Genomic DNA, 11,530 nt, shown 5'->3' on the forward strand with positions numbered 1-11,530 from the left:
CTTAAAATATATTTTTATTGATTTCAGAGAGGAAAGGAGAGGGGGAGAGAGAGAGAGAGAGAAACATCAATGATGAGAGGAAATTATAGATCGGCTGCCTCCTGCACGCCCCACCCTGGGGATGGAGCCCACAATCCGGGCATGTGCCCTGACCGGGAATCGAACCATGATCTCCTGGTCCATGGGTCAATGCTCAACCACTGAGCACGCCAGCCAGGCCATCCACGGCAGGTTTTCAATTTTATGTTTTTAAATAAGAAGGTGTGGCCCTGGCGATGATCTGAAGTGCTGTAACAGTTCTCAGTAAGAGACCGAGGCGATACTTTTCCGAAACAACCGAACGCGTAGCATCCCATGCTCGGCCCAGGGCTGTGACCATGGGGCACCCGTTACCTCGCTCGTCCGGAACGCCACCCGGTAGTTGAACTGCGACCCCTCCTTCTCCTTGGCGTCCTCCACCTTCTCCCTCCGGATGCTGACGGCCACGGGGCCGAGGTGCTCGTCGATCCCGAAGTAGTTCTGGTGCTCTGCGGGGGACAGAGCGCGGTCAGAGGAAGGGGCGGGGCGTCTCGCTGGAGCGTCCACTCTGAGAAACCACAGGCCTCGGGGACCCGGCTCCCCAAATGAGTGTGATCACACCTTGTTTCCAAACCCGGTGTGCTTTACATGTCACTTTCATTTTCTTTTTCTTTTAAATATATTTTTATTAATTTCAGAGAGGGAGGGAGAGAGAAACATCAATGAGAGAGAGAATCATGGATGGGCTGCCTCCTGCACGCCCCTCACTGGGGATCAAGCCTGCAACCCGGGCATGTGCCCTGACCGGGAATCGAACTGTGACCTCCTGGTTCCTAGGTCGACGCTCAGCCACTGAGCCCCGCCGGCCGGGCTACCTGTCATTTTCTAGCACCTCTTCCTCTCATTCCGCATGAGCCCTCCCCGCCGCCCGCCCCAAAGCTGAGATTTGGGGCCTGTGAGGAGAGCATCATGGGAGACAGCGTGCTGCCCTCTCAGAAACTGCCGGGAGGAACCTGGCTACATGAGAACCGTGGCTGGAACTTCCTCCAGCTGGGGGTCCCCTTCTGTAACTGAGCGGGGCCAGAGGTGACCCACCAGCCACTCGGACGAGCCAGATCGATTCTGGCGACCGGTGGGTGAACATCACCCTTACATGACGATGCCACGAAAGCACCTTACAGTCTAAACCAGTGATCGGCAAACTCATGAGTCCACAGAGCCAAACATCAACAGTACAACGATTGAAATTTCTTTTGAGAGGCACATTTTTTAAACTTAAACTTCTTCTAACACCACTTCTTCAACATAGACTCGCCCAGGCCGTGGTATTTTGTGGAAGAGCCACACTCAAGGGGCCAAAGAGCCGCATGTGGCTCGCGAGCCACAGTTTGCCAACCACTGGTCTGAAGTAAAACTGTAGCAATGGAGAGAATGAGCCCCCCTGGCCCGCCTCACCCGCCCGAGCCTGTCATTTTCCCAAGAACACGATTTCCATAAAATTGCTTCAAGGTGAATCAAAGGAAATTCCTCCCCGGCAGAAGGAAAGCGGTGGAGGCGGGAAAGCTGAATGGCAGTCCTCGCATCACGCCGATGCAGGGGGAGAGGAAGTGGGTTAACGAGATGCAGGGCGGGGAACGAGACGCTGTGGAGTCAAGGAGAAGCAGCAACCCCCTCTGGGAAGAGGGAAAAGGCTCCGTGGACCTTGGCCCAGAGGCTGTTCCGGGTCCTGGACCAAGATGGAAGGGCGATTTGGTAGGTTCGTCACCAAGGACCAGTGTAGGTGAGGATCCCACCTCTCCAGAGAGGACGGGAGGGGGAGAGAGAGAGAGAAACATCCCTGATGAGAGGGACTCATGGATCGGCTGCCTCCTGCACGCCCCACCCTGGGGATGGAGCCTGCATCCCGGGCCTGTGCCCTGACCGGGAATCGAACTGTGACCTCCCGGTTCATAGGTCGATGCTCAACCACTGAGCCACACGGGCCGGGCTCGCTGTATTTCTTTACTGGCACACACAGTGAAATCAGTGTGGGTCTCACAAAGACAAGCGAGGGAGGTTCTGAAAAGTTGCCGGGCGCCCTGCGAGACCAGCTTACTTTCCCAGCAGCAAAACACAAGTTTCTCAGTTAACCGCCACATCAAGCGTGAATTCCTGAGCCCAGGCTCAGGCTCCTAGAGGGCACGTTCCCAGAAGGCCTCGGGGTGGGAACCGTGACCTCCCTCCCCATCACGGGGGCGGGCCAGCCCGCCAGCCCGAGCGTTTCCCACAGCGTCACAGGGATCGGACAAGCCACCAGGCTGCCGGTCCCGGGTGGCTGGGCAGGGCCCCCCTGCTGAGGGCCCTGGACGTCCATGGGGCTCTGCTTGTGGAGGCGAGATGGCCGGGCGGAGGGGTAGGCTGAGTCCATGTGTCCGCTCGGGGAGGAATTTGCATCTTAGAACAGTCCTATTGTGAGGAATAGCACTCAGTCCACCCGTATGAATGTAATCATGTCCAACGCCCTGCTAATTTCCTTCAGTGACTGTGTGAAACCAGGAGGAGAAGAAAGAAGCCACCAGGCGTGAAATCCAAAGCCAGGCAGCTGCACCCCGCAGCGGGGGGTCCCTGGGTCTGTGAGGTACACCCCTGAGGCCGGCCCGTTAGTGAAACTTAAGTGAGCGTGTTTGGCTCGGGAAACCCTTCCCCAGGCTGCCCTCCCCGGGGCCCACCCGCCATATGGTTCGCTCTGCTTTTGCCTCTTTTCATCTATTAACCATTAAAGTGAAGTACCACCTTCCGACCCTGCACCGGCCGTGTGCGCAATGGTTTCTGTGGAGAGAGACGTTTACTTAAGGGCCACCTGGGCGCCCGAAGATGCGTGCTCTGTGCCGGGCACCCGCTGCTCTGGGTCCCCTAGAGGAGATGCTTTTATTCTGATCCCATTTTACAGGTGATGAACTGAGGCCCAAAGCCAGGGCCTGTCCCCCACTGAGCTGGGACGTGAACCCAGGAGCCGGACTTCAGAACAGTCTGCACGTTTCCTCCAGCGAGGCCGCCTCGCCCTCCAGCCAAAGGCCTGGACCACCACGAGGATGAGGGATGCTCCTCCGACTGCAGCCAGCAGCGCCCCAGCCACAAGGCAGAACGTGGGCGCCAATGAGGGTGAGAGGAAAGCCCGGCCCGTGTGGCTCAGTGGTTGAGCTTCGACCCATGAACCAGGAAGTCAGGGCTCCATTCCCGGTCAGGGCACATGCCTGGGTTGCAGGCTCGATCCCTAGTGTGGGGCGTGCAGGAGGCAGCCGATCCATGAGTCTCTCTCATCACGATGTTTCTATCTGTCTCTCCCCTCTCCTTTCCTCTCTGAATCAATAAAAATATATTTAAAAAAACCACACACACACACACAAGAGCCCTGACCGGTTTGGCTCAGTGGATGGAGCGTCGGCCTGCAGACTGAAGGGTCCCAGGTTCGATTCCGGTCAAGGGCATGTACCTTGGTTGTGGGCACATCCCCAGTGGGGAGTGTGCAGGAGGCAGCTGATCGATGTTTCTCTCTCATCGATGTTTCTAACTCTCTATCCCTCTCCCTTCCCCTCTGTAAAAAATCAATAAAATATATTAAAAAAACACACACACACAAGAATTTCAACCTGCCTGCATCCCTGAAATCGTATGGAAATGGGATGGGAAGGAGGAGTCAGCGTTCTCAGGCTGGCACAGCTTTGTAAGAAACAGAGAAGAAAGCCCATGGCAGGAGCCACAGCACAGGCCTCCGAGGCAGCAGGCAGCGGGGAGAGGGGCGGCTAAACCACGGCCGACTCGTCACGCGCACGCCCAGATCTGCCCCGTGAAACCATTCAGCTCCCCTACAAAGGTTCTGAGAGATCCGCACTTCTTTTCTCGGCTCGTTAATAGGAAATCCCAAGAAGAGATGAGTCAGGCCCGGCCTCTGCAGCGCGCTCGGGGGACGCGGAGCCAGCGGATCAAGGGCATCCGGCGGCACGTCACAGCCGCCGCGGCTTAGCCAGCAGGTTTCGGGGGAATTCCACGGAATGTCTGTGCATTTCCAGGAAGAGGAGACAGAGAGGGGATTGTAAAGCTTAACAATTCCCCCGCCTCGAGGGGCTGAGGAAAACTCTCACGGCGGAGCAGGAGGTGGACAGAAAGGACCGTGCGGAACGGACGCGTCTTCGATCTGACGCTATTGGAAACGCAGGGGAGCCGGCTGCTCACAGGAATTCAGGGACAGTTCAATGAAGGAACATAACTCTGCAGCTCTGGCTTATGAACTGTGTATAAATTCTTTTCTTATTTCAAAGATTCTCATTTTAAACCCATCATAACAGTTCTGACTTACGTTAAAAGGTGTTCATAAGCCGTTTTCGAATGGTTGGTTTATAGCAAAGCTGCAAAGGTTGAAAAGTCCCCCTCCTCCCTCACCCGGTGGTTAGCATCTCACATCGTGCTGGCACTTTCGTTCAATTCACGGACCCGCACCGACACATCACTGCTAATGCGCTCCGTACTTTATGCGGAGTCCCTAGCTTTTCCCAAGGTCCTTTTCCCTCCCGGGTTCCACCGGGACACACAGGACACCGAGCCATCGCTCCAGGCTACAGGGTGCCCGCTGCTCAGACCTCCCTGGTTTCCGGTGACCTTGGCCGTCCGGAGGGCTGAGCGGGGATCTTGTAGGATGTCCCTCAGCTGGGATTTGTCTAACGTTCTTCCCTCATCAGACTGAGGTTCCCATCGTATCTTACCCTGTAAGCCCACTGACAGGCGTGGAGGGAAACTAACGCTGTCTGTCACGCTGATCATACAGTCTTTCGACAATTTAACTCTTCCAAGGCATCGCACAGCCCAGGAGGAGCTGTGAGCACGTACAACCGAAAAGGTGAAGCAGGGGTGCGGGGGAAGTACAGGAAAGGCTAGAGGGAAAACCACACAGCTATCTACTGGAAACAGCGGGAGAGATCACCCCAAGGAATCGGAGAGCGACCGAGGGAACCGGGGAAGTCGTCTTAAAAAGCGTAAATCTCGCCCGGCCGGTGTGGCTCAGTGGGTGAGGGTTGGCCTATGAACCATGAGATCCTGGTTTGATTCCCCGGTCAGGGCACATGCCCGGGTTGCAGGCTCGATCCCCAGTGTGGGGCGTGCCGATCAATGATTCTCTCTCGTCACTGATGTTTCTCTCTCTCCCCTCCTCTCTGAAATCACTGGAAATATATTTACCAAAAAAAAGCGCAAATCTCCATCAAGTCTAACACTGTGATGCTCACAATCTGGCCGAGAGGAAGAAATAAGGCAGGGGTCCTCACACTTTTTAAACAGGGGGCCAGTTTACTGTCCCTCAGACCGTTGGAGGGCCGGACTATAGTTTAAAAAAAAACTAGGAACCAATTCCTATGCACACTGCACCTATCTTATTTTGAGGTAAAAAAACAAAATGGCAAAAACACCCACGTGTGGCCCGCGGGCCGTAGTGTGAGGACGCCTTTGCACACTGGGGATCACAAATCGGCCAAGGCAGGAGACGGGGGTGTCTAAAGAAGAGATTGGTCTACAGCGACGGGAACCAGCCCGCGGACAGCGGCCTTGGAGGAAGGTGCTGCGTCCCTGGTCCCTCCCAAGCGGCCCTGAAGGATGCTCGCTGGGACGCACGCTCGCACGCACGCACGCACACACACACACACGCACGCACGCACGCCGGCCCCTCACCTTTCCCGTAGAAGAACTTGCGGTAGTAGTAGGCCCCGAGGTCAATGTGCTCGATGATGTAGCGCTTGACCTTCTCCCTGTGGATGGGCTGGTTCTCCCGGGGCACCTCCAGCACCGACACGCCCGCGTTCGTGCAGTGCGAGCTGAGGGAGGACTCGAAGGAGCAGTTCTCCGCGGAGCCGAGCGAGGACGAGCTGGCCCTGGACAGCGCGATCCTGCGGTCCCCCTCCCCGCCCGTCTCGTTCCTGAAGTGAGGGCAGCTCAGGACGAGGTCGTTGCTCTTGCCGTCGCCCTCGTCGGCGTCCAGGTTCTCTTTGGAGTTGAGGTCCTCCTTGCTCCCCAGCGGGGACTCACAGGTGCCCGCCGGGCCCGCGGGCGCCTGCGTCTGGGAGGCCGCGGAGGCCCCGGTGGTCATGTTCTTCCTTTTCCCCACGTTCGCCCGCGTGGCCACGGCTTCGTTGATGTTAAACAAGATGCTCTGGACGTCATAGTGCGCAAAGCAGCGCTGGCAGTTCCAGGGACGGACGCCCCGCGCCGGACGGCCGTCGTCCAGGTCCGACGTGAACTTGAACGTCTCGTGTTCGCTTCGCACCGTCCGCAGCTTTCGGAAGAGGGACGTCTCCACCGACTCCGACTTCAGCCTCCGCTTGAAAGGCTTGTCCCTGTCCCTGCCCCTGAGGAAGGCGCCGTCCACGTAGTCGAATCCTGAGATGCGGACGAACTCTCCGCGGGAGATCTGCGCGGCGGCGTGGAGGCTGGGCGACACGGCCGGGTCGCAGGAGAAGAACTCGGGGAAGCCGAAGGGGGCCGCGGCCTTGTGGTCGTAATTCTCCACCCGGTACCCTCTGAGCATCGCGAAGAAGCTCTCCCCGGACAGGCCCTGCCGGTCGATGGAGGAGGTGCTCCCGTACTCCCGGTGCAGCGCCGCGCCCGTGTTGGGGTTCACCGCGTGCTGGTCTAAGACGTCCTCGGCGTCGATGTCGCTGATGGTGACGTCGCTGTTGCTCCTCTGCCTGATGGGGTGAAGTCCCCTCTGGGGAGAGTGGACGAAGATGTCCCCGACGGGGTACTTGGCCTCGGCAAAGTCCAGATCGAGCTGGTCCTCGGGGTGCCCGTCGCCCTGGCCGTTCTGCCCGTTGTGCACGATGGAGGCGACGCCGTCGTAGCTGCTCTGGGGCTGGCCGCCCCACAGCGCCTTGCAGGCCAGCTCCTTGGGGCAGTCCTTCTTCGGAGGCCACTCCGACACCCTGGCCCTCACGCCCATCTTGGGCACCGCGGGGGTGCCGTTGGCCGGGCCCCCACTCTCGCTGGCGTTGGAGACACTTAAGGGAGCGGCGGGTCCCAGGCTCCCGTTGATGGCTTTAAATTTCCGGGCAAAGTAATCGTCGGACTGCATGGCTCTGGGCGGGTCCTTGAACTTGGAAGGGGCCCTGCCGAGCTTGTGCTTCTCTTCCTGTGGCGGCCGCGGGTCGCTCATGTCGACGCGGGCAGAGCGCCGCGTCTCAGCGGAAACACGGACGCGGAGCCGGTCACATCGCTATTGGGCCCCGGCATTCAACGCGGAGACGAGGCTTCTTCTAGAGCCGCCCTTTCTCTTGTTCACCGAAAGCAAACAGCATCCTCAGTGCGGTTTCCCGGCCCCGACGTGCGTGTCGGGGATAATTTCATACAGCCCCGAGCTTTTCAAAAGGACTCCTGAGACATCCGGCCGCGAGCGCTTCCTTCACCTGAATGAGAGAACAGGAAACAGCGTTAACAATGACAGCTCAAGCTCAACACATGCTCCGTGTCATGTGGTTTCTCACCTGTCTTGCTCCCCGCCTTCCGCCCGCCTGATTCCTCCAACGTCATGAAGTTGCATCTCTCTGCCCCGCTGCCCATCCGCTCCTCCTGCGGGAATGCTGCCCGCACCGCCTACGTGGCTGATGGAGCGCACGGCACGTAGTAGGCAGGAGCTTCACAGCGCCTGCCCCGGGCACCTGCAGCCCCAGCCGCCCCTGGGCCGAGCTCGCCCCCTGCTCCCACAGCCCCTGTCTGCACCGACCAGCACAAGTGTCCTTATCCTCCGAAGGTCTGGTTTACCCAGCAGCCTCCTCCACGACTAACTTCAAGCTCCGCTCCCCGGGAACTATGCCTTTCCTCTCCGTATCGCGTTACCTACTAAGGTAGCCTGGCTTGAACCGGGTCATCAAGCAACATTTCAATCAGGTATCTTGAGAGTCAAGCTAGAGTATCACTGCTGAGTCTTGGAGAGCAGGGTTATAGTTAGTTATAACTGAGCTGCTGGCCAGGACTGCCCCTGGAACCAATGGGTTGGAAAACCACAAAATGCACACATTATGAGCGCCATTCAAGGAAACAACCGTTACAATGGTATGGCAGACTTACCGTAAAGCATAACTAGCGTAAAAAGGCTTCTTTTTCATATCACAGCCCATCGGCTCTAATACTAACGTGCACAATTGGGCAGGGAATCAAAAGAGGAACAAACCATCCCGCAGTCACTGTCTCGGGGGCCAGGGAAGTGAGCGAGGAGCTGAGGAGTGCTCCCCCGCCAAGGCCTGATTACCTGAAATGCACTCCCCATAAAATCACCGCGTCCAGGTAAATTCAGCCTGGAATTGAGTGAAGCGATAGAAATGAAACTATAAAACAATCCATTAACTCACACTCCATCACAGCAGACTACTGGCTCTGAGACAGTTTGGTAAGTGGGCTATTATTAAGTAACAATGGCCATAAATGGATATAGATGTTCAATAATAATCACACTGCTGACTGCTTTGGGCAGATTCGGACATGGAAATCAGTTCTTAGGCATTTATCATGGACTAAACCTTGGAGCAGGACCAAAGATAAATATTTGGGGGCATGAGAACATAAAAAAAGAGCCAAATTCTCCTCCTTAGACTTTTATAACACAGGGGTAGATGACTTGTGAAAGAACATAAAGTATTTTCTTGGTGCCTTAGCTGGTTTGGCTCAGTGGATAGAGCATCTGCCTGTGGACTGAAGGGTCCCAGGTTCGATTCCGGCAAAGGGCACATGCCCGGGTTGTAGGCTCAATCCCCAGTAGGGGGGGTGCAGGAGGCAGCCAATCAATGGTTCTCATCATGGATGTTTCTCTCTCTCTCTCCCTCTCCCTTCTTCTCTGAAATCAATAAAGTATATATATATATATATATATATATATATATATATAGAGGAGAGAGAGAGAGAGAGAGAGGGGGGGGGAGATCTATATCTATATCTATCCATCTATCTATCTATCTATCTATCTATATATATATTTAAAAAGTATTTTCTTGGTGGAGTCTTCACAATGGTGTTAGACACGTTCTTAAAGTGCTCCACACTGTCATTTGGAGGCATTTCCAAAGTGCCCACAGAAGCCGATGCCCTGCGTATATGTAGTTCGGGACCTTTCCATCCGAGGAGAGCAGGGACCCAATCAGAAGTGCTTGAGCATTCGGACCGCACCAGGACCCCGAGTAGGACTGCTCCATGGTGAGTCATAACCCACAGCGAACGGAAGGGCCGATCAAACGTTTGTGAGGTGTAAGCTCCTTGAAAGCTGGTCCTGGTCTGCCCTGTTCACGCCTGTGCCCCGGCCCCCGACGCGTGCGGGCACTTACTCGTGATTAATTCCCACCCAACATCTAAACGGAAATGGCTGTAAACCAAACGACCCCCAAAGTACCAAGTCAAGCTGTTATCACGACAGGACAGGACACGTGCCTGGAGCACAGCGATTCTTGATTCTCTCTGTCTGGTTTCCTTGCTGGCTCCTCCTCTGGCCTTGTTTAAATGCTGACCATCCTGGGGCTTATTGAGGCTCCATGTCCTTTCATTTCCTTGTGTAATTCTATTCGTTTCATGCCCCACCTCGGTGCCGACGGCTCCGAAATGTATCCCCAGCCCAGAGGAGTCTCGTGCGCAACGCTGCAGGCTGACCTGTGGCCTCTTCCATCCTCTGCCCACCCCCCTCGCACCCGGTCCTCCTCCCCAGCTCAGGAGCGGGACCACAGCCACCTGCCGCCCAGCCCAGCACCAAGGCTCAGCCCGCCTCCCCTCACAGTCCACATCCAATCGGGCTCGTCAACTTGACCTTCCGAATGTCCTCAAGTCCACGCAGACCTTGCTATCTCAACTGCCACCACCGGAGCTAAAACCACGATCGTTTTCTTTTCTTAAATATGTTTTTATTGATTTCAGAGAGGAAGGGCGAGGGAGGGAGGGAGAGAGGGAGAGAGAGAAAGAGAGAGAGAGACACGGAGAGAAACATCAATGATGAGAGAGAATCCTGGATCGGCTGCCCCCTGCACGCCCCACACTGGGGATCAAGCCCGCAACCCAGGCATGTGCCCTGACATCGAACCGTGACCTCCTGGTTCATAGGTCGATTGTCAACCACTGAACTCTGCGCCGGCCGGGCTAATTGCTCATTTTTAAGTCAATTCGTTTATCAGTAAATATTCATTCATATATAAGAAAATGTTATAACTTCATAAATCCAGTTTTTCAGCTAACGTTGCTAGAACTTTTGATATCGGAAACAGGGAGGTAAAACTTTGCACCTAGATCTCACTGGCTCTTCAGAATGATCTATCGAAGTAGATACGTTGGTTGCGCCTTTACAGCTGGGAACTGAGGCTCGGGAGGAGGGTAACTGTGCCACAGTCGCAGCTGGCAGGTGGCAGGGCCGGGAACTCTGCCGAGGGCGCCGGTGCAAAGACGCGGCTCTGCTTTGCCAGTGCTCAGGGCGCGGAGGAGGTTGGTGACTAGCGAATAAGCTGCTGTAAGTGTGTGTATTTCTCTTACAGCAGATGGTCAGAGAAAAGGTCAGATGCCGTGGGGGCCCAAATTAAGATACCGTAGGGCCCACGCTAAGGTTTGAGAAGAGCCCAGTATATGAGCTGAGATCTGTCTAAAAACACCGTTATTGCCCGGCCGGCGTGGCTCAGTGGTTGAGCATCGACCTATGGACCAGGAGGTCAGGGTTCAATTCCCAGTCAGGGCACATGCCCGGGTTGCGGGCTCGATCCCCAGTGTGGGGCGTGCAGGAGGCAGCCGATCCATGATTCTCTCTCATCACTGATGTTTCTATCCTTCTCTCCTTTCCTCTCTGAAATCCATAGAAATATATTTTTTTAAATGAGCAATTTAAATGAGGAAGATACATAACAGCCATCTGCAAGGAGCACAGTCATGTTTAGGAAATATAATGTGGTAACTGCTGATGTACGTGAGAAGCAGAATGGCAACACAGAACAGCAGTAACTGACGCGCAACAGTTTAGCTGATTCTGCACGAGGCAAACAGAAGCTTCCGGGAGGTGAAAGAGATGCCCAAAGCAATCACCCAGCAGGCGCTGGTCTCTTCCCAGCAACATCTTCTATTTAAATTCTGTTAGGACCGTCACTGTATTATAATGAGATTATTATGGAGCTTGTAACTTTCCCGTGTGCCAATAAAAAGCAGAAGCCAATTCCTGCTGGTAAGTCACTTTCGCGCATCCATCCATCCATCCATCCATCCATCCACTTGTGGGTCAAAAGCAGAATAAAGGAGGAGCTGCTTTGTTAAATGGGATACTTTGATCGTGGAATTTCTCAAGTAGACAGAAGAGTGGCTGTGGGTACGGGACTATTCCCAGGACACCTCCTAAACCAGAAAGAGATAAAAAGAGAGGGCCCTGGCCCTCATTCCCTCAGGAGATTATTAGTTCTATTTTTTAGCATCGTGGCCCTGAATTACAGATAACGCAGTGGGAAGGCATGCCTTCCAATTAATAATTTAAGCCGAGGCATTTGCG

General features: G+C 55.3%; 1 protein-coding gene across 2 annotated transcripts in view; it reads right to left on the reverse strand.

Moving 5' to 3' along the window:
- Positions 1-7,260, reverse strand: part of SIPA1L2 (signal induced proliferation associated 1 like 2) — a 58,078-nt gene extending 50,818 nt beyond the window's left edge. For both annotated transcript variants that reach the window (XM_054712925.1, XM_054712926.1), the window contains exons 1-2: positions 5,716-7,260; positions 394-527 (exon numbers count right to left, since the gene is read on the reverse strand). In XM_054712925.1, the coding sequence (XP_054568900.1) occupies positions 394-527; positions 5,716-7,192 (1,611 nt within the window). In that variant the 5' untranslated portion in view covers positions 7,193-7,260. The remainder of the gene's footprint in view (positions 1-393; positions 528-5,715) is intronic.
- Positions 7,261-11,530: the final 4,270 nt, after the last annotated feature.

The sequence above is a fragment of the Eptesicus fuscus genome, chromosome 24 (genome assembly GCF_027574615.1).
Source record: "Eptesicus fuscus isolate TK198812 chromosome 24, DD_ASM_mEF_20220401, whole genome shotgun sequence".
Lineage (NCBI taxonomy): Eukaryota > Metazoa > Chordata > Mammalia > Chiroptera > Vespertilionidae > Eptesicus > Eptesicus fuscus.